We start from the raw sequence: 23938 nt of genomic DNA, 5'->3' as shown, positions 1-23938 counted from the left end.
TTTTTTTTTTTTTAGAGTGAAGTGCATCCTGCATCAAATATTGACACAAGGATACATTGTGCTCTAAAATATGCTAAATTACAGATTTGCATTTCATGTGGTTTTGCCAAAATGTCATGAAATTCGGCGAAAGCAAATGATGTAAACTTTGCACACCCCTAGTTAAGGGGTGGGGGCATTTTTGTGCATCTTCACTTTGCCTCCAACTCAAATACTTGCTCTTTAACACTTCGTTTAGACAATCCAAGAGCAATGATGGTTTAATTCCACCCACTTGCGATGTCAATGAAAATCAAAACAGGTCACTTTGAGACTGTTTTTAGCCATCAAATACTACGGCCCAGTATATCTTAAGATTCTTCACTCAAATTCACTAGCACACCAAGCATACCTGTTCCCTGGGACCGAAAATGTTCTCCTCCACCTCGGTTATGAAGTTGCACACTGCGACCTGCTTGATCGTTCGATGGGAACTTAACATTGGAAGGCTGGTTTTTCATTTTGTTTGCATATCTTTTTTTCTTTGCGTTAGACATTTCTGAAAATAAAAACGGCACCTTTAACAGAGAGTTGAAAAACACATGAAACTCGGATAGCCATAGTTCTAGAGTTGAAGCTTCACTGACAGAGCATGAGTAAAGGAATCAGTGAGTGACTAAAACCCAAAGGCCTACACGAACCTAAGGAAAAACAACCGAGCATGTGAGAAGCGTTTGTATGCTTTGCGATTTAATGTTTTTTTTCTGAAAACAATGAGGGCTTCTAGATTTTTAATAGCAAATACATACTTCCATCCGATCACTTCTAGATTACCATAAGGTGCTATTTCTTAAAAACAGGCTTCAGCCACGAAAGTTCTAAACACAAAGGATTTGCAGAATTATAAGACAGAGCGAGTGTAATAGTGCGAAAACCATGCTAAAGACAAAGCACTACAGTGTGTTTCGCAACATTATAGCGGTTTCTACAACTGATGCAAACTGTCCCATTCAAAGCACTGTGCAATGAAGTCTCGGTGAAGGGACCGACTTATGGCGAGAAAGCTTGGAGTGGGTAAAATGTCAATATTCGCACCCAAGGAAGACCCCTCGCTGGTCAGACAGTTTTGGCGCCATCAGTCGGTAAAGATTCCTACTTTTGGACTCAATGATTTTTTGGGGAGCTCAGATACATCCATCGGGCAATGGTTGAAAGCTGTACAAGGCCAAATACTTTCTCCAAGTCAGCCCACTGAGAAGGATTTCCTACTGAAGAACCATTCCAAACAGGAGCAAACGTAATCTTTGGCTCCGCTGCAATGCACCCTCATCAGATTGACTTGGCAGGATTGTTCCAGTCTTCGGTCAGTTCTACGGGCAAAAAGCCTTGAAAGAGTTTGTAAGTCCCAGTTTTAGGATTAGGTAGGAGAGTGCACGCTGTCACCAACCAAGGGTTCCAAGACCTGAGGAACAGCACTTGGGTTATGGCACACTCCACCAGAAGCCATCTGCAGAGTCCAGGGCAGGTCCAGTACACACTGGTCTGCTGGGCTCTTCCACGAAAGTGGGCTTTAACAGCTTTTGTGTCCCTGTAGTTGAAAAGGAGGTCAACCTACTGACCCGTTGAAGTCAACCTCTTAGCTCTGGGTACAAGTCGAGCAGGTCCAACCTTAAAGTACTCTTCACAGGTCACAAAAGCAGGTGTAGTCCTGTCTTCAACAAGTCCAGTAGTGTTCTGGAGAGGATTCCCAGGGGTGCCACATGTAGGCCTGGCACCACTGTGTGTGTGTTACCAGGTACAGGAATTGTGACTACTGGCCTCTTCCTAACCAATAAGGAATATGTTCCCGGGGGTAACCCTGACCACTTTTGCAGCAGTTCCTGTGTGCTTTACTGCAAAACAATCTCCCTCTCTACCTAAAGCCAAGGTAGCAGAACCTTTCATCACTTGGGCAGAGCTCTTTTGCCCACCCTAGAGGTGTGGCCAGGGAACATAGCAACCACTCCTCTGTGGTCACATCCCTTTTTCTGGGGGCAGCTCCTGTCTCACCGGGATTGGAGCATGGCTGACCAGGAAGACAAGACAGAGGCAGGCTCATGTATGACCTACATCTCCGATTGACAGGTGGGCATCCCTTGAAGATAATTAAGTTCCTGGGCACAGCACAGATGGTCATCCTGCCAGAGGAACAAAATACCTTCCGACACCCAAAAGCTGTGGCTCCGCTCTGGGAGCCAGTTCACACATCAAGGAGCTTTTCAGCTCCTGAGTAACAGTTGGAATCTCATGCAAATTGGCTTCTAGAAGCTTTAGGCAGGTTAAAGGTGACATTTCTTAAACAATGGTTTCACATCAGACGTTGCCAATTAGTTGCATTTGAAATAAATATTTTAAGTGTCCTAAAATTAACTTTTTATCTAGTTCCTAGGCGGGGATAACATTAATGTATCCAATGCTTTCCTATGGAACACCTAATCCTGCTACAAGACATGTTTTTCTTACATGTCCTACTTTTAAATATCATGCACCCTGTCTTGTGGGTATTTGTGTACTTAGGGTGTGACTTGTTAATATTTAAAGAAGGTTTTAAATGTAAATGTACAGGAATTTATATAGCGCAAATCACGGAGCGGTTTCTAAGCGCTTGCTTAGGGAACCCTTCTTGGTATTCCCCTGTGAGATAACCCTGGCAGGGTATCCGCAAGGTGAAAGCCAGGCATACCGCCGCGAGGGGCCGTTGTGGAGATTAAGCAAACTATTGCCCAGAGTCGCAGAGTGTGAACCCGTGTATAGAGTAGGCACCGGAGCGAGAAATGTCGAGTCCATGGACATTTTAGGACTCAAGACCCCGCCGAGCCGGGAATTGACCTCTGCTTCCTGGTCTGCCTCCTCTAACCAGTGAGCCACACTTCTCCACTAGGCCTGTCAAAATAGGTTGTCGTAGTTTAAATCTACACAGCCAGGTTACTACTGGCAGGCCTGCATGCATGTTTTGCGATGCCACTTTAGTGATGGCACAATATGTGCTGCGGTCCACTAGTGACATTTAACTTACAGGCCCCATGAATTAGAGGTACCATATACTAGAGACTTATAGGCAAGGTACATTTGCCAATTAGGGGTGTATCTAATTTTACTTGTTTTACGCATCGCAGCACATGCACTGGACCCAAGGAGCATGCAAAAAGATCAATTTCCCTACAGAAAAGGAGGTCGAAAACGGTTTGCCTATAGAAAACTGCTACTCATGCATTCATTACAGAAAACGTGTGGTGCAAACAAGTGAAATACGAGGGATGAGGATTTTCTAACTCCTGACACTTGCATGATCTGAGAGAAATGTAGTTAGGAAGGACCTTCATATATGCAGAACATACACTTATTTCACTGTGATGAAATAGAAGCATAGTTCACATCCCCAAAACAACTAATCAAACAGCTTACATGGATTATGCTGTTAAATCACTGATCTGGTATCAAAAGCATGGTTTAATATGTTTTTAAAAGGCAACAATTTTTTTTTTTTTTAAGTTAGATGTCTGGATCATCACCGGTATCAAAGCCAGTACACACAGTGGGCAGTTCCTTGATGCTAGATTCAATTCTGAAGCAGAGGCTCGCTCCTTTGTTTACCTGTACGCAGCACTGGAATGGAAGGGAATCAAGCGAGATCCTAGATCTGGCAGCTATTAAAGAATTGGCTCCGGGCCAGGCCAAACAAAACCTGCTGACTGTTGTGGTGAAAATTGCAGAGACTGGGACACATCATGGACTCTGTGCTTTGCATTCGGGGAAGGGCCTGGGGAGAGGAACCCACTTTATTGGACCTATCCAGGCTAGAAGCTAGCTAAAGCCTAATACCGTGATCACATTATTAAACAACCATCAGCAAAGAAAATAGGTCTCTTCTTTTGGACCTATTAGCTTTGACAATGCAGTTTAACAATACTGCACCACAGCAACCAAAAAATAATAATAATAAAAACAATTAGAAGTAAAAAGGTGCCACAACATACATTGTTGCCAATTGCTCCATTCTGTACATTTATTTTGGCGTGAAAGCTTAAATTAAAAATAAGCACCACGGGCAGGAGGCAATGGAGGACAGGAATAGCAGCACACAAGGGAGGTACAAAGGGGTGGGGGAGAAGCATATGCTACAGAAAATGTAATCAGCACACAAACGAGCTAGTAACAATGTGTGAGAGAAATGCATGAGGGAGAGAACACAGGGTGTAGGAAGGGGGAAAGGCACATAAGAGAGCAACATGGGGAAGAAGGGGTGGTATTAGGCATGGAAAAAGAGGACGAAGAAGAGAGAGATAGAAAACACATGCACTCATGAAGTGCTTAGTCATAAAACAAAAATGTAGTCCTCTAAAGGTGAGCCATAAATTCGAAAGCATGCGAGGGACACATGTGAAAGCTAAGCCATTGAATATGAAGCAAGAGAGAGTGAAAATAAAGCCAACCAATTGTAAGCAATGTGTCGGCAGTAAGCCCACTGCCAGTTCATAAAGGACATTTTGGAAAAAAAGAAAAAGACAGAATATTCTCTCTGGTGGAGGTACCCCAACTTTAAGCTACTCTTAGGCAGGGGATATACAGAAGCTTAAACTGTATGAAAACGCTTGAATGCACATCACAGATTCTGCTTCACAGAATTCATCAATTGGGTTTTCCAATATTACAATTTTTTTATTCTCTACATTTTATTTTTAAAAATAAAATGTCATGTCAAGGTTACATACTAGTCTCTTGTCCTAACCTAACCACTATTTGAACCTTTCGTATATCAATGTCAAGTCACGGGGCGTGCTTTGGGCGCCGATGGCGGAGGCGGCGTGAGCGGCTAGCTCCGTGCCTGATCCCGCCGATTATCCTGCAAACTGCCTGAGATGCGGTTCTAACGACGGGGAAGGACGTCGGAACGACTCCGGAGGCCTTTCTGCCCGCCGGGGTGCACCCTGGTAACTCGGGGCACCCTTTAAAGTTGCAATTTTGTAAGGCAGGCGACATCGGAAGAGCAGCCTCAAGATGGCGGCCGGTCTCGCCAGGAAGAGCTGACCCGCGACCCACTGCTCACGATCTATTGCGGTCGGCGCTGAGGGACCGATAGCAGAGGGAGTGCGGCAGGCAGTCCGCCGCTCCGCACAGGAACCGGTAGCGATCGCTGGGTGGCACAGATAACGGACCGCGACGACATCGGAACGGCCGAGAGGACGGGAGACCTAAGATGGCGCCCGCACTGGTGATGGCGTAGGCTTCGTAGCCCTGAGCCAGTGTCGCCGTAGTGCAAGCGGCGGCCCAGAGGCAGAACAGTGGTGCAGCCCGCGGCAACATTGAGACCGCTGGAGAGGACCTGCGGGGAGACGCGGCTTTGTAACAGTGGGAGCTGCGGTAGCATCGTGCGCCTCCGAGGCTCTGGGAACAGGCGCCTGGAGCCCAGAAAGGAGCTGGACTGAGAAGCGGATGCAGCAGAACTCAGTAGCCGGACGTGTGATGTGGTGGCGGCTGGAGGCCCTTTCCTAGGGCCACCGGTGAGTGCGGTGCTGCTGGCCTGGTCTTGGCGCTGCGGAGGTGGGGGCGGGATCGGGCCAGCAGCGCTGGGCAGCCGGGGGCCGTGGAGGGCAGCACAAGGTGCCACGAAGGGGGACCAACAGCGGTGATACCTGGGAGAGGTAGCGGCAAGCTGTGCGGAGCGGCCTCCATAGAGCACGTGTAACGAATACACCAGCAGGAACAGAGGCACTACTAGCGACCGGCTGGGGACACTGCGCTGCTGCCCCGGAGATGGGGTGGAGGCACAATACGGTGCGGTTTCGTGAGCGCTGTCACGAGGGGCTGGAGTCCTTCACTGAAGAGTCGGGGGGGGCACCCAGAGAGCGGAATGGCGACTGCTGCGGTTTATACCCAGGAGGGAGATGATGGGGCCGGAATGACCGTGTTGGCCTTCAGGACTGCATGCCTGGGATTCCCTGTGAGAACCAAGTGGAGAGATAGCGGAGTTATCCCAGGCTCCAGGAGAAGAGGAGAGGTTATAGGGGGTACCTTCGTGTTGTGGCTCCCCGGGGGAACGCGCAGATCTCAACCCTGGTCTGTAACTTGGGAGAGTTGGCGTGAGCCTTGACGAGCTGGACGAGGTTGGCTGGCAAGAGGGGCACCACGTGTCAATAAGGAATGAAACCTAAAGGCAGGAAAGAAGAGGCAATGGACCCTGCGGGAGGACACGGAGACGACGGGGATGGCGCGACTGCGACCTCGGAACAAAGACTGAACAAGCGCCTTGATCAAATCCTGGATGCTATAACGGCGACAAAAGAGTCCCTTCATCAGGACATTACTCAAGTGGCGACAGGGCTGGGGCTCTTGAGAGCAGATCACTCGAAGTTAGCGGACAGGGTTAAAGATAATGAGTCGCTTCTTCAGGACCTCAAACCAGCGGTGGTCACGGTTGAACATAAACTGGAGGACGCCTTAAGGAGACTGGAGACACTGGAAAAGAAGGCTGAGGATGCTGAGTCGTAACCGACGAAACAACGTTCGGGTCGTAGGCCTGCCCGAAAATATTGAAGGGACGAATATGGTTGCGTACATGGAAAATTGGTTCAAGACTGTGGTTGCCCCTGAGGGCCCCTCTCCTTTCTTTAAACTCGAGAGGGCTCATAGGGTCACGGCCAAGCCGCCTGCACCGGGCCGACCCCCCCCCCCCCCCCCCCCCCCCCCCCCGTCCTGTGGTGGCCAGAGTCCTTCACTATAAAGACAGGGATTTATTGATCCAAAACGCACGCTCAACGGGCCCCTTCCAGATAGATAATAGCGCTGTAACGATTTTCCCGGATTATACTCAGGACATACAACGGCGTAGGGCCTCATACCCGTCTGTCAAGAAAGAGCTTAGGGAGGAAGGCATACAATATTCACTACTGTTCCCGGCCAAACAGAGTGATATTGGACGGGTCGACGCAGTTTTTCCTGACACCTGAATATGCCTGGTCTTGGCTCGAAAGATATAGGGCACGTACTGATCGCAGGGGCAGAGGTGAGGGGGGCGCACTCAAGCCAGTGCGGATGAGCCAATCACAGCGCCTCCGCAAGAAGAACAAAGCACAACGGGCGTTGCAACGTGTACAGATGGAGGCTGACAAACAGGGGACCCTGGCGGCTACAGCGGCGATCACTGGTTCTCAACGGGAGGACTTGACCAAAGGGACTGAGTCCGAGGAGGACGGAAGACAATCTGGTACAGAGGTGTCGGAGGATGAGAGTACCAAAGGCCCAGAGACGACACCTAGATTAGCTGATGATCTATAACTGAATTATCTCTGTCTAGGACTCACTGCTGACGAATTGAGGGTGGTGGTACCAGAGAGTCCGGTAACAAATGTGAATTCCATAACTGTGTCTTATTATTGCGGGATGTAGAGGGCGGGGGGCTGGCGCGGGAGCTGCCACCTGTCGGAGCCAGATCACCAACCCCATTGCCCTTAAGGCGACCTGTGGTGTCTACTACAGGATAGTATTGTGTGAGTTGTTAGGGTAGTTTGGATGGGGACTGATAATGCGTTATTGGGACCTGTTCTGGGGGGGAGGGTAATGGAAGTTTGGGGGGGTGTTTTGTGTTTAGGGGTTGGCAGCGCTGGTGTGGGCGAACAAACTATGCAGAAGAGGAAAGGCTGGGAGTGCTGCAATGGGGACATTACCTGATTTGAAGTGTATCACGTGGAACGTACGCGGATTACATACCATGTCGAGGCGCCACAAGGTGCATGCATATCTGATAAGAAGAGGTGTCCAGATAGCGTTGCTGCAGGAGACCCATCTCACTAAACAAGAATGTACTGCGCTGCAGAGAAGGTGGAGAGGTTAGGTGTTTGGTACTGCTTATTCTGCGTTTGCCCGGGGAGTGTTAATATGGGTGAGGGTGGGGACCCCGTTCCAAGCAGCACACACTGTGATAGACTCTGAGGGTAGATATGTGGCGGTAGCAGGAAGATTGTATGACACAGAGGTGGTGTTATGTAGCGTATATGCACCAAACACAGACCAGCCCCGATTTTTGGATGTCATCTCCGGGAAACTGGCTCATCTTTTATCGGGCCGAGTGATTATGGGGGGAGACTTTAATTCGCTTACAGATGTAGCTCTAGATAGGTCACATCCTCCGTTGGCGGAATCCCAGGTCCGCAAGATTGCGAGGAAGAGGGCAGAGTGGCAGAGCGGATGGGGGTTGATTGACGTGTGGAGAGTGCACCACCCTGAAGATAGGGATTATTCCTTCTTTTCGGCTATCCACGAACTACATATTAGAATTGACACTATTCTATGCACCCAGGCACTGGCGCCCTTAGCGGTACACTCGGAAAACCAAGCTAGGACCATTTCAGATCATAACCCACAGGTAGTCTCCTTTAAATGGCAGCGCATGAGAACAGAGGTGTCCACCTGGCGTTTACGCCCAGACACCCTGGAGGATCTGGTTTTTAGGACCACAATTAAAGAGGGTATTGAGAACTACTTTGCCACCAATAAGAAATCGACATCTACTAGGGGAATGGAATGGAATGCGTTTAAAGTGGTGGTGAGAGGGCTATGCATCAGTAAGCACTCGGGTGAAAGGGCAGTGGTTTTAAAGGAGGTCGCAAAAGCGGAGGAGGCGCTACGGGAGGTGGAGAAACAAAGGCCAGAACAGAGGGAATTGCAGGACCGGCTATTAGCGGCTAGGGAGCTCGTGGCCACTGAGACAGAAAGGTTGCGTAGTTACGACTATAAGCGATATAGGGTAAGGGTACATGCTGAGGGGGATAAGGTGGGCACGCTCCTGGCAAGAATGGCGAATCCGAGGCAGGGGGGTTGCCCGGTCCTGAGTGTTCGTAAGGAATCTGGGAGTGTGGTCTACTCTCAATCTGAGATCATCTTGCGCTTCCTAAGATACTATACAACACTGTATCAAAATCACCTGGAGGCGGATGCGCTGGAGATGGAGGGTTACTTATCGGGGATACAGCTACCGCAACTAGAGGAAGAGGACGCAAAAAGCTTGGGTCAAGCTATCACTGTTGCTGAAATTAGGGGAGCAATTAAGGATATGGCCAGGAACAAGACTCCGGGGGTGGATGGTCTCCCTATAGAGTTTTATCTGACGTACATCGACCCATTGGCGCCCCAGCTGCAGGTGGTCTATAACGAGGCGCTGGAGCTGGGATACCTGCCTGAATCCATGACGGTGGTGCTGGTAGTCCCCCTGTTGAAACCCGGGAGGGAGGGAGATAACATGACCTCTTATAGACCGCTGTCGATGTTGGCGGTGGACTACTAGATACTGAGTCGTATACTGGCCACAAGACTAATGTCCCATATGACTGCCTTGGTCCATGAGGACCAAGCAGGGTTCATACCAACCAGGAACACCTCGACCAATATCCGCCGTCTTATTAGAGTATTGGATAGTGATCTGGTAGATGAGGCGACGTCAGCGGTGCTGTCAGTGGATATAGAAAAGGCGTTTGACAGCCTCGAGTGGGAATATCTTGATACGGTACTGGAAAGATTTGGCTTAGGCGCGCGTTTTAGGCGCTGGACGAAGGTCTTGTACTCCTTCGCTACGGCTCGGGTGCGACTGAGCTCGGTCATATCATCAGAATACCCAGTCCAGAGAGTTACGAGACAGGGGTGCTCGCTCTCGCCCCTGCTGTTTGCGCTAGCAATAGAACCACTAGCGGTCTACGCCAGATCGGGAATGGCGTATGATGGCCTGGTCTGTGGTGGATTCCCGCACTACATCTCGTTGTATGCGATGATTTACTACTGTTCTTAGCGGACACGACATTGGCACTGGAGGGGGCGATGAACATGTTGTCGGACTTTGGGAGGCTGTCGGGCCTCCATGTGAACTGGACTAAAACGTGTGTCTTTCCTCTGAGGATGGATGCACCCCAACCGCGCCTACCCGCTGATTTACTGTGGGAACGGTCATGCTTTACCTACTTGGGAGTCCGGATTTATCATAGGGCGGAGGATATGCTGGAGGGGAATATTGGACGCTGCATAAGAGCACTGAGGGGCAGTATGGCGTTTTGGGCAACCTTGCCTCTCTCGGTATTGGGGAGAGTTGCACTGCTCAAGATGGTGGCTTTGCCACGCCTCCTATTTTTTCCGTACACTTCCGCTCTGGGTGCCTCCTCGGTACTTTCGGGAACTGCTGACGCTCACTATTGATTTTTTGTGGGGGCGGGTAGCATTGGGCACGCTGTTGAGGCCTAAAGTGGAGTGGGGATTGGCAGTTCCGAACTTCGAACTTTACTACTTGGCTGCGCAATTGCAGATCCTCACACAGAATGTAGCTAGAGAGTTTAGGGGTCCGGAACAGGCTCGTGGGTCTGGGATACAGAGGCATGTCCTCCCCTACATTGTTATGCAACAGCACCTGGTGGTCCGGAATTTGACTTTGGAGGAGAGGACGCTGAGGCTGTGCTGGAATAAAAGCCGAAAGAGGGCTAAAGTGGCACATCCCTATGCGCCCGAAATCCCTCTGGGAATGCTGACGGCACTGCCACATGGAGGGGATTGGTCCCAACTACTGGAGTGGGAGGAACTGGGGTTACAAGTGGTGGGCGACTTGTATGCTGAAGGCGAGTTGCTACCCTTCCGGGCGCTGCAAGACCAATTTGGCATTCCGGACGGAGATTTCCTATTACATATGGCGGTTACCACTGCTAGGCGGAAACACTGGAAAACAGGGCAGTTGGAACCACAAACTACGATGGCATGCCAATATGTGGTAATGGCGGCAGGTACGATTAAGGCGGTCACCTGCCTACACTCACGAATGCTGTGTGAAGGACTGGAACCCTTGATGACTCTCAAACAAAAATGGGAGGCAAGCATAGGGAAACCCATCCCGGATACGGTTTGGGGTCGTATTCTGACGAGGACATGGAAAGGATGTAGGAATGCGCGGTTTCAACAAGTACACTTTTTTATACTACATAGAGCCTACCTAACTCCAAGGAAGATCCGAAAATATTTTCACGTGCAGGACGCAGCGTGTCCTAGGTGCCTGGCACCTGATGTGGAGCTCCATCACATGATGTGGGAATGTCCGAAATTGGGGCTATATTGGTCCGAGGTAGGGAAGCTTCTTAATGAAGTGACGGAGCGGCAAGTGGAATAAGACATGGCGACCTGTTTGTTGCTTTGGTTTCCTCACACTAGGACAACTAAGATCACCAGTAAATTCATTGGCTTGGGCCTCATATTGGCCCAGAGGGAAATCACATGGCACTGGAAATCGAGGGAGGGCCCCTCTAGCAGGCGATGGGCGAACGAACTCCATAAATGGGCCCATAGTGAGAGCACGATCAGATTACACCAGGCAGCCCGTACCGCTAATGAGAGGAGCCTAGAGGCAGCACGTGCATGGGTAGAACTAGTGAGTGTGCTCAATGACAGCCTATTACCAGCAGAAGAATAGTGGTTGAGTGTTCTGTGTGATGTTCCTTGTGAGATACGGATGGTTGCATGCGACCCTACAGATTTCCTCCCTTTAGATGCTAAGAATCTGAAAGTAGGCCCATACCAGCTAAAGCAGTTTTAGGGGGGGGTGGGGGGGGGGGGGGGTGGGGGGGGGATTTGTTGGGACATGGAAGGCATTTATTGTTTGTACAGCGAAGACAGCACTATTAGCATTAAATAGTTGGTTCCTGGGAGGATGTACCCAGACTGGCGACTCCCCGTGGAGCAGCCGAAGGGTACGGGCCCTACACTAAGGATGACTATGGAACACTAGGGGGTTGACATTAGGCCGGGGCCTCATACTTATAGCACCCATGGTACACACCACTCAGGTCATTAGTCTGGTTAGCGATAGGGTTGCACGTCTGGGATCACAAGAAAAGCAGAAACTAGATGATCCGTGGAGCGGAGATTGGGGGCCGCCGCAGGAACCATTAATTGTAACACTGATTTGCTATTGGCGCCCGACCTCCGGGATGTGAGCTAAATGGCTGTGTTATACCAGAGTTATAATGATGATGAAGCATGGATTTATTTCACTGGCGAGGTACTCAGAACAGTGGGATGTCTTCTGTATATTTTTGCATTAAAAAGAAAGTTAAAAAAAAAAAATAAAAAAAAAACAATGTCAAATCACATTTATAACCAACTTCTTTTACAACATTTACGGTTCGTAAAGTATTCAGAATTGTGCACTTTCATCACATATTATTCTTACACCCGAGCAAAATAACTAATTGTAACCAAAAATCCAGTGATTAACCATCAACATTTGGGTTCCGGAGAGACTGCTACCCACGTTAAGCACTTTGACGCCTTGTCAGGGGGTAGTAAGCACTATGTAAGCGCCATTACAAGAATTACAATATATTGGTTGTCCCACTGCGATTATAATTACAACATGTGCCAAGGTCCCCACCGCTCAAAAAAAGCAACAAGGACCTGTAATTGGAACACATCAGTGACAGTGGGCCAAAAACTGTAAAGACACTGCCATAAATCCAGTATAACACTTTACAGGAGCCGCACTAGACACCTACCTCCTCCCGGTCTCAACAAGGAACTGTTCTCACATTTGAAAAGTAATAGTCTTAATATAGAACATGTTTCCATATAGAAAATTCACATGGTTATGCTCCACCTTACACAATCGTAAGACCTGTCACTGCACATCACCCTCCCAATTACAAAACATTGTACATTTACTTACTGTAAGTTAGTAAAGAAGCATAAATTATTAAACAGAAATAATTATAAAACATACACAAAACACATCAATAATGTCCAGCGACATCCTTGCTTATTCTTAACCAATTACATAAATGATAATGATAATTACGCACTTATATAGCGCACGACTACCCGGAGGAATCTCGGCGCTTGTACGAATACCGCCGAGGAACCCTTCCTGGCCTTTCCCTGTGAGGAGCCCACTCCTGAGCACACCCAAGGTGAAGTCAGGCATCCTCAGCGTTGTTGGGGCCGTTGTAGAGATTAAGCAAGCTATTGCCCAGAGGTGCAGAGTGGGGCTCATGATCAGAATAGGCACAGAGGCAAGAATTATCAGGTCCGAGGAAATTGAGCCCGAGACCCGCCGAGGCGGGAATTGAACCCTGGTCCCGGCCAGACTACTGCATCAGGGTCTGCCGCTCTAACCATTGAATCCCACTTCTCTACTATAACTAGATAATATGGCTGCATAACAACACAGCCACTTAGTTGTGGCGAGACATCCATCCCCTAAAGGTTCTATACCGTTAGATGTTCCTACTCCATTGCATTACTCAGACGCTTCTCACTTTCTCATAGTGATTTGTTCAAATTGCTCATCTAACAGTTATGCAAATTTACTACCACCACCCTTTGGATTCATATCTGTAGATATCTCACCTTGATTAACACCCTTTCACTTGGCCAACCTGTTCATATGCCATAATTTCTCAAAGCTTAACTTAGCAAAATTAGAGTACACTTCAACTACCTCTAAAGTTTCAGCAAACCTAGCCCCTCAAACAAACCATATTCCCTTCCTCCAAATCCATTTCCTTCAACCCATTTCTTTAGTCATAATTCTTGTACAAAGCCGGAGCATTCTCAATATGTGCCCTCACAGATTCTACAGACAAGTCCACCTGTATCACATTTGACATCCAACTCACATGATCTAAAAGTTCTACTCTGCATAATAAAAATGGGCGGTGACTGCTTTCTGTGGGAGTAATGCAATATGACCACACGATTCCCTTCACTTTTTCTTGCCACCTTTTATTCTCCTTAGTGGAGATTTGTACAGTATCTTTGGTCAGCCTATTAAAACTTTCTCCTTCACAGTTCCCTTCTAGATGATATATTGAAGTAAGTTTATGTTCAATACTATTTCATTTAAAACAAAATTATGATTCTCTGCTCTAATTTGGGTACCACTATCTGTGATTAATTTACTTGGTAACACTTCTCTGAAAATGTCATCTAGAAACAAAAATTACATTAGATGTATCCACAAATTCAAATAATCCGACCTATGGACCTTTGGAAAATTAATCTATTTCCACAAGAATATAGACAATTATCAGTCTGATACACCGGACCCATAATATCCACCCCTATTGCCCCAAGCCATCTCTGGACATGGTTAATATGGTATGCAGATTTGTAGAGCACACTATCGCCCAGGAGGGTATCCTGGCGCTGAGCAGGCGTGAATCTAGCCACAACTAGGGCCTAGTGGGACTACTCAAAAAAACAGGTCTTCAGCTTCTCGAAGAATTAAAGAACTAATTGGGAGGCCCTTACGTGTAGCTGCAGGTCATTCCACGCTTTAGAAGAGATTTGGGAGGAGGCTGGACTGCCGGCTTTAGTTTTCCGTCCGCATAGAATTTCTGCAAGTAGGCGGACAGAACGAGCAGAGGTGTCTGGAAGTTTTGTTAAAGCGGATGCAATTGTTGAGGTATGCTGGGCCAATGTTATCTACGGTCTTGAAAGTGTGGGTGAGACGTTTGAATTGTGCTAATTTGTGAATGGGAAGCAGTGGACCTCCTTCAGATGTGGCAAAATGCAGGTGTGGTATGGGAGGTTGTGAGCGTTTCTGAGCACAAGGTTCTAAATGGGCTAAGCCTTTTGGTGATTTTTTTGTTGATCCTGGCATAGAGGGTGTTCCGTAATCCAGCCTGCTTGTTATTAATGCACGTATGACAGTTTTCCGGATGCCGATTAGGAGTCATTTAAAATCTTCCTCAGTATCTTATGGGTATGGAAGCATGAGGCAGAGACAGCATTGACTTGGTCAGTCATGTTGAGTTGGCTTTCAATGATGATCCTGAGGTTCTTGGAATCGGTGGTGAGGGCCTGACAGGTGTTGGGGGTCAGTGCTAGCTCTGTTTGCCATCAGGTGGTGTCCCACTGTGATGTGCTCTTCCCAAAGATCACAATTTCGGTCTTGGTGTTCAGGTGGCAATCCAGGCTGGACTGTTTGCACTGGGAGCAGGGTCAAGACTCATTAGTATATGGCTAGGTCCAAACTGAGGTGGCATGGTGAGCAAAAGAAAACAATGGATTTGACCCGAGATCTTTGTCCATCATTTTTTGTGTTGCTATAGCAACCCTAAGTGAGAAGGGTATGCCCAGACATGGCCCGTGCTCACTATGCCACTGTATTAAAGCTAGTACGGCTGATGAGGTGGTAATTCCCCGAAAACAGCCCCAGGATGCTTGTATTTGGGTCCATGGAGGGCCTGGCCTGGCAGTTCAGGCTGGACTGTTCCCATGGGAAGCAGGATCAAGACTGATTTGCATATGGCTGGGTCCAAACTGGGGGTGGCATAGTTAGCAAAAGAAAAAAAGAAATTATCCCAGCCCTGACTGGGGGGGGGTGAATGTTTGATAATTTTCAGCATTCCATCCATCGTCTTTTTGTGGTGTTCAGCTTTAGAAAGTTGATCTTCATCCAGTGGGCAACTTCAGTCATGCAGGACACCGAGTAGCAATAAGAGGTGGTCTCAAGGTCACTTCGGACTTATCAGCACCTGAACAATCAAAACTTTCTTGGGCCACTCAGAAAAGTAGGAAACCGAGACGGATGCAGAGCCAGAGCAATGTGGGTTTTTCACAGGGCTGTGCATCCTCATCGCCAAAATGTGTAATACACTCAGCCATAAATCCAGTATAATGCTTTATTGCAGCCCCCCAAGGACCACGCTAACTCCTTCACTGTCTCGACCAGAAACTGCTCTCACTTTTGAAAAGTAGCATTTTTAATATATAACACTTGTTTCCGTGTATAACTTTTTACATAGTTATGTTCCACGTTACACAATAATAAAGTCTTTCACCTCAGTATTTGTCTTCAGAGGTGCTAGTTAGCTAGCAGGATAGCTACCTAGTTTGGCCGGCTGTACAAGCCACAATTAGACACCAGCCATCTACCCTTGCCACCCTGCACTACGCATCAAGCCCAGTCAAGAACCACACATCAGGGTTTAATTAAGGCATTTTACTACTGATATCCGCATCACTGCACTAAAATGCTAACATCACGCTTAGTCTAGCTCCTAATGCATGGCAAGGCGCTGCAGACATCTCTGTAGGGCATGGAAATAAAGAAGATAGCCAGCGCACTACTGTCTCACGCAATGATGTACCAGGCCCAGATAGATGAGACTGGTTGCTATGGTAATGGCATGACTGGGTCCTGCTAAATTGTACGTTGTATAACATGCTTCTCTTCCCCAGATCACCCTTCCCCACTAATTTCAATCAGAGCACCCACCCTCAGCCATTGATTTAAATCACTGAATACAACTAGTTTGTCAGTGCCTCTGTCCTATGTTCATATGACAAAAATGTAGGTTCCCCTCCAGTACCATGCACACTTTAAACGTGTCAGAAGCCAACAGCAGTAGGTCGATTTGGACAGAAGCACGGAGCCCAGCAGCTAAATGTAAGAGGCAGCTGGCAACTCAGAGCATATCTGCAGGACAGAATATGAGACCAGTCCCTGCTGGGCAGGCTTTCACTTAAATCTGTAATTATTAACACCTCCCAGGGGCGCACTGTGGCGGCAGTGCATTCTTGGCACACAAAGGTAAGTCCTCAACTGGTGCAACAAGGAATATTGGAAACTTAATTTACGATACAAGCTTAAATTTACAAATATCATGGGGAAATTAACAAACTAAATTTTAAAATTTCTTATAATGGGCAGAAAAAAGGACCAATTATGTAATAATGTCAGGGCTGCCGTTTGCTGGCAGGCACAATGTGAAGAGGAGCCCTCAAGAGTGGGGGTGTCTGTATATTTACTGGTAGCCCTGCACTGACAGATTTCAGTGTCAGAAGCTGGGTCTGATGAGTGCCAGGTAACAGATTATTTGTTATTGGATTACCATAACTAGGACACGTAAAGCTTTTTTTTTAATCCAGCAGCTGGCTAGGCGCTAGTGTACGATCAGTGAAGCCCCAGCAGCTTAGAGGAGGATAGAGGCCTAGCTGAAAGGATGATAGAGTTCTAGCTGTTATACAGCGCTAACTCCCAATGCAGATATCTAGGCACTAGTACGAGATCAGCAGTGGGGCCCTCGCCAGCTATTAGGATACAAGCAAAGCTGCTTTATATATCAAAGTGCTAGTGTGGGTTAAGCAGAGCCCTCATCAGTTCCTAGGAGAATAGAGGCTGAAGAGGCCAAGCTACTCTATAGTGCCTCCAACCATAGCTGAAATATAGAAGCTAGATTAGGCTCAATAAAGCCCTCTCCAGCTCCCCGGATACAGTTTGAGCCGATATACAGTGCGTTCTACAGTGCATAGGTCTATAGGCATTAGACCTCACTATCTCCTAGGAAGGTAGAGTCCAAGCTGCTCTATAGCTACTTTTTCCAATGCTGATATCTTAATGCTAGTGTGATAAAAGACGCATTCCGGCGCTGTGAGCAGCTGTGTTCCTGCTGCTTTAGTGGCTCCAACGGCTTGTAGGCAGCGATAGCACGTCGCGCCTGCTTATTGGGAATGCCCTAATCAAATATATGAGTTACATGATGGGTGAGACATGAAAACTCTGCTTCCTACATCAGGTGAACCCTTATACACACTAGTCTAGAGCAAAGGTTCTTAACCTGGGTCTGTGTACTCCTGGAGGTCAACGGGGGGGGGGTGGGATTGTGATCCTAGATACTACTGACTATGATAATAGAATTTTATCCCTACTAAATGTACGCGAACATTACGAAAAAGTACAGGCTAAAGATCAGGCCCTCCTTATTACCAAATGTAGGGACCTTCTCCAGAATGCCAAAAAACAGGATTGGATCTGGGATGAAGAATATAGATTTCTTCTTAACAGTAATCCGAAGACCCCAGCGATATATGGCCTTCCTAAGGTCTATAAAGACCCTCTGAATCCCCCGATACGTCCCATAGTGAGCTGTTTAGGGTCTTTACTAGAACCTTTTAGTCAATATGTTGATTTTTTCTTAAAACCCTTAGTTAGTGAACTAGGATACCACCCACATTATTAGCCTGGTGGGAAATAAGCCTTTTTGTGAAGCTACTCAATGTCTAGTTATTCTAGACATTGAGTCGCTCTACACAAACATTCCACAGGCTTCGACGGTCCAAGTAATTGAAAATATTTTAGAAAACACCATGGTGGAAGGAGCCAGCAAAGAATTCATTGTGGCATGCACCGACTTAGTGCTTAGGAATAACATATTTCTATTTAAGAATCAACTTTATAAACAAAAGAAGGGCACCAGTATGGGCGCAACTTGTGCCCCAAGTTTGGCATGTTTGTATGTCGGTGTATTCGAGAAAAAAACATATCTACAATGAGCTGGCTCCTTTTTATGAAAATATCCAAGAATGGCATTGATTTATTGATGACGTTCTATTTATTTGGACCGGCCCTATGGACCTACTAGAGTAATTCCTAGTTTGGCTAAATTTGGGAGATGTCAATCTCCGCTTCACGGCCAATTACAGTAAGGTGAGTGTCAACTACCTGGACATAACTATTGAGGCAAGGGAGGGGAAACTGGTGGTGGAGTTATTCACCAAACCTATGGATAAAAACACCCTCCTCCATTATTCCAGTTTCCATCCTAGGTCCCAAAATGATAATATCGCCTTTAGCCAATTTCTTAGGAGGAGGCGAAATTGTACGGACCTTCAAGATTTTTACAAACACTCTGATACCCTCAAATCGAAGCTCAGTGAGAGAGGTTAGCCTAGGAAATTGATTACACACTCTTACAAGAGAGCCCGCTTTTATAATAGAGAAGCGATGTTTGATGCTCCCAAACCTAAAGAGCTGAATAATAAGACTGTTTGTGGTCCAATTTTATAGTGCCAGCGATCAAATCAAAAATGTAATTAATAAACATTGGCACATTTTGAACAATAAGGAGACTATAAAATTTGAAAGGCCCATTTTTGCGTACAAAAGGAATACCAACTTGCGCAACCATCTAGTACATACATATAGGGATGAACCAGTGGCCAAACAAAGAACTATAGATAATACCAAAATCATTGGTAATACTAGATGCAGCAGTTGCTCTTTGTGTGCACAGTGTCTGGTAGCGAAAGAATAGAAGCATAATGGTACAACACTGGTGGCACATACTTTGAACAACTGCCGGAGCAAAAACTTAATATACTTCCTGCAGTGCCCCTGTGGACTAGCTTATGTGGGGGGAGACCAGTAGGGAACTTAGGATACGCCTTTTGGAACATAGCTCGGCTATAAAAACCAAGAAGATCAATGCCCCTCTGGTATCCCACTTCATAGATCAGGGTCACAGGGAAACTGATTTAAGTTGGTTCATTATAGAAAAGGTGACTCAACAAAAGAGGCGGAAAGATGGAGGAAAAAAGGAAGGCGAGGGAGCAATGGTATATATCAATATTGAATAGCATTAGACAGGGCCTAAATACACGGGAAGAATGGGAGAAGCTTTTGAAATAAACAATTTAATAACTAAATACCTTTGCCATATTAATGGGCAGGTACGTTTTGTTTATTATATGTATTTGGATTTCCTTATAGACCTACAAAGCTGAGCTTTTGTAATTCTCCTACCGTTTGTATTGATTCTTTCGATCTTCTGATCCTGTATTATCCATGTGTCAGCTGTAATATGTTTTGATTCTGAACATTCATTAGGGATCTAGACCATTGTGGGGTTTGTTTGAACTTCATTTGGTATTGTGCGAAGCCGGTCCTCCTCTCTTCATCCACTATTAATGATCCAGATGTGATATGTTCCAATATATCTGTTGTCGACATTTTAGGGGGTTTTGCCCTATGTTTATGATCGGCGCTTATATGCAACATTAGGCCATTATTTTATGATTGCTTAGGGGCTCTCAAGTTGAGGCCTTTGGCTTTTATCAGTAAGAGAGCATTTATCCTGGACGACCGCCAGGAGGTTTTTATCTTAGACACATCTGCAGTGTTATTTTTGCACCGGATACATGTCTTGAACCGTGTCGGCACTGGCTTATTTGCGGGCTAATTAAAACTATTGTGTTTTGTATTTCAGTTATATCTGTGGTGTAAGTTATGGGCCAGCTTAGTAAGAAGAGAGCGCCACAACTTATAGTTAAACTGCATTGTTCAAAAGAAAAGTGAAATGTGCTTACTCCAACATGGCGGAACCAAGCTTTTGGCCGGGATTCCATTTTCTATGTTTCTATTCAGTATCGGAACCGGAAGCAGGTTCGTACTTAAGGACCCTGTGCAGCAATGGCGGGTTCTCTTATTCTCTCGAGAGCACACTGAGCAAGCTAGGAGACGTTCAAGTCCCGGTAAGTACAGGCAGCTATACTGACAGCCTGGGGCATTAGTATGTTTCCCTCTGAACCTATTTATTTATTTATTTCGACTTATATAGCGCATTATCACCCTGGGGTCTCTAAGCGCTTTGTCGGGTACACACCAGAATTCATACAGCCAATCATCAAATTACAACACGCCTATACCCCTACAACACTCAGGGGCGATACTACGCAGCTCCCGCACTTTGCACTCGTATGATTTTGGCTGTAGGGGGTTGTTGGGGTGAGCTTGGTGGGATTGTTACCAACGGACGTGATTTTTTCTTTAAGCGGGGAGTTGTTTGTGAACCTCAGTAAGCTATAACTATTTGTACTCGAGCTACAATGCAGGATTGTCACTCTATATTGGCTTGAGCAGCGAGGGACTTGAGACAAGCCGAATGGCAATCGCGTATAACGCTGGTCTCTCTCTCTCTCTTTTATTACACTTCTAGGCAACGAGCCAGAATTCAAATAGACATTGGTCTTAACCTCAGCACGGGACATTATTTTCATCCGGAAGGGCAAGCAGAAGCCCCTTTGTACAAACAGGTAAATCATCTATCCGTGTTTTTTTACGCTGTGAGTGAGCACTGGACAGCAGGAGGTCCATAACCAGTTTATCAATTAGGGGCTTACCCGTTGGGCTTACAATCTCCTATTATTCATCATTTTGTAGTGCTCTGATTTGGGGGCGAGGCCTGAGACGTGGCAGCAATCAATTTGATTGGGGGACATATAGCCTCACACTAAACAGAGGTAGGACATTTGTCTATTGTGGTTTTTCCATCGTGCACTTGTGGCTCTTGATTACGTTTTCGTGCAACATAGGTCTGTTTAGACTACGTTATTAATCCATTGATGTTTCTTTATTGGGCTCTTGATCACGCTTTCGTGTTACACAGGTCTTATCAGACAATGTTCAACGTGAGGCATATAGATCATGAAACATTTTAAATATAGCGTTCACACTTATTGTCATGATGATATGTCGTTTCAGGGTGAGTGTTCCTGCCCTCGACGTGATATATTGGTCCACCTACGCACCACTAGTAAATACTAGGGTAGTTGATCTGGAGAGATTGTTTTCCTCTAACAACCCATGAATGAAATTGGTGGGTACCAATGTAAAGGTTTTAAATTAATCTGGAAGAAAGAGTCAATGATGAATGTAGGAGAGTGAGTGTGTCCGCTCTGACTAAAGCACCTTGTGGATTCGTGAGTGGAATGGTCAATAATTCATTTTTCAATTTGATTACACTGTAACTGTGTTATATTGTTAAATGCCTATGAGGACATGTTTTAATGCAATGTCAATATGTATTTTGTAACATGTGCTGTCTGAACCAACAGTGAGGGTACATTATTGTAACATGTTTTATCATTACTTTTAGATATAATCGTGGGGAGAAATACTACAAACCAATTCTTAGCCTGAGGAAGGTGGAAAGTATTATATACCACCGAAACGCGTCGCTTTTGTTGTCATTATTTTTACTGTTGTTGGTACATTTAAATGATTTATACCAAGCTGTGTTTTTTTTTTTTTTTTTTTTAAAGATGAGGGAATATCTGTTAACCTTTTGGTTGTTGAACAGAAGTAGAAGATTTATTTATATGTGAATTATACTTCTAAGCGCTTAGATGAGATTGGTCCCCGCAAGCGCTCATCTCTCTGTTTTTAACCATTTTATTTTTGTATATACTTGTTAGTTTATTGTGCAACTTGTGTGTTTATTTTTTTTTTATTGCATGTGTTTTTCCCCCAATGTATATGTATTTTGGTATTGCCGGATAAATTAAATGTGTGTGGATACACACTTTTTATGTATGTCATAAGACTTTGAAATAAATTTATGTGGTCTTACATTTTTAATAAACTATATAAATAAAATAACTGACCCTCTTTTTTGACATTGGACTCTTGAGTTCCCATTGGTGCTATATTGAAGTGGGCGTGAGTGGTGAACGATTGTAAAGGTGATTGGTGTATTGTATGCATACAAAGAGAACACAAAGGGATTTTCGGTTTTAAGTTTACTCCTGGAGGTCCACAACAAATATGAGCTGCAGGGGCCCACAGGACCCCTCCAAAATCCCACCCTTCACACTCCAGGTATGAGCTTCTTGGGTTTTAAGAGTGGTTGCATTCAATCTTTGAAGACTCAGGGGCAGATTTACAAATCCCTTGCGCCTCTTTTACGCCAATGTTGCGTCACTTTTGTGACACAGCAGTGGGGCAAAAGACACACCATGCTGTGGGTTATTTACATGAAACAAAACAGTTGCCAGTACTGCTCGAACACTTTTATCATAGATTCAAGAGGCTGAGTTAATGATTCTCAGCTTTGAATGACCACTCTTTCAGTCAAATGTATCACAAAAGAAATTTTTTTGTATACATTTATTTTTCAGTTCTACTCGCAATTTTTTTAGAATTTTTTGAAATGGTTTTCTTATTTCTATATGTCAACAAAAGACATTCACAATTAAGATATAAAGTAGCATCAAAAAAGAAGAATGAAACTTTAAGAAAAAGTTGTAGGTGTGTGCAATTAGATATGGTGGGGGGTTGTGTAGGCAAAACAAGGAAGACTAACTACATATAATTCAAACGTTCTTCAAACGCACTGCACTTTACTCATCACACAAGCATTCTATAGAATACCAAATACGTACAAGTAGTGAGGGGAGGGGTTGGAAAAGTGTATGGAGGGATGTGTAAAAAGGAAAGAAAGGAAGGAACTGAATGAATTGCTATTATTAATAAGGCCCCTGTTGGATTATATACAATCGGGAAAATTACTCGGCGACATACACGGAGACGCCCAACCTCCGTTTATATTGTTCACTGATTTAAAAACCACGGAGACTGCATTAAGCGTCCATAAGAGAGCGATTACTTTTATTGAGCTCTCCCTCCCTTGTTTAGTTTTTTCCAGAAAAACAAGACTGGATGCTTTGTTTCTCATTTACTGAGACCGGCTTAAGGACGCCATTGTTCCAGGAGCATTCAAGAACAGACCCAGTAAGTTCACCTGACATTTTTGGGGACAGTTATATACCATATAGACTTGGGGCCAGCGACTTATAGATTCATTTTATTTTTGGCCACAGTTTCCACTAAAGAAACCTACTAGAAACCCCTACAGGTACTACGTGTGTGAGTGTTGTGCTGAATGTTCAGTTGAGAGCCACTTTTGTGAGTTGAGACCTGACTGAGCTCTCCTTTTTTGTCAATTTTATGTTTTTCAGATTAGTTCTGTTTCGGTCCTGAGGAGAATCCCACAGATTAATGGGATTCGAAACGCGTCGACCTTTGACCTTTTCATCACTTGTACATATTTCACTTGTTCGGATTGTAATGACTTTGTCAATTACTATTTGCCACTAGATTCATTGATCTGCAACTGGACGTTTGCATGTAGTGCATTTGATTTATAGAATTAGTGCTGAAATTTGACAAGAATCTGGTTTGAGTTTTCAGTTTCCCTAGGCCCACTCAAATTGTATATATTCTAACAGGGGCCTTATTAATAATAGCAATTCATTCAGTTCCTTTCTTTCCTTTTTACACATCCCTCCATACACTTTTCCAACCCCTCCCCTCACTACTTGTACGTATTTGGTATTGTAT

General features: G+C 45.7%; 1 protein-coding gene across 1 annotated transcript in view; it reads right to left on the bottom strand.

The window, feature by feature from the left end:
• The window catches only part of POP1 (POP1 ribonuclease P/MRP subunit), a 437201-nt gene that overhangs the window by 411779 nt on the left and 1484 nt on the right, over nt 1-23938 (bottom strand). Inside the window, exon 2 of the mRNA XM_086966044.1 lies at nt 392-538. Coding sequence (XP_086822170.1) covers nt 392-536 — 145 coding nt within the window. The 5' untranslated portion in view covers nt 537-538. The remainder of the gene's footprint in view (nt 1-391; nt 539-23938) is intronic.

Source organism: Lissotriton vulgaris, chromosome 4_1 (assembly GCF_964263255.1).
Source record: "Lissotriton vulgaris chromosome 4_1, aLisVul1.2, whole genome shotgun sequence".
Taxonomy (NCBI): Eukaryota; Metazoa; Chordata; class Amphibia; order Caudata; family Salamandridae; genus Lissotriton; species Lissotriton vulgaris.
Note: the sequence above shows the minus strand (reverse complement) of the source record. Positions and strands in the feature narration are given on the sequence as shown.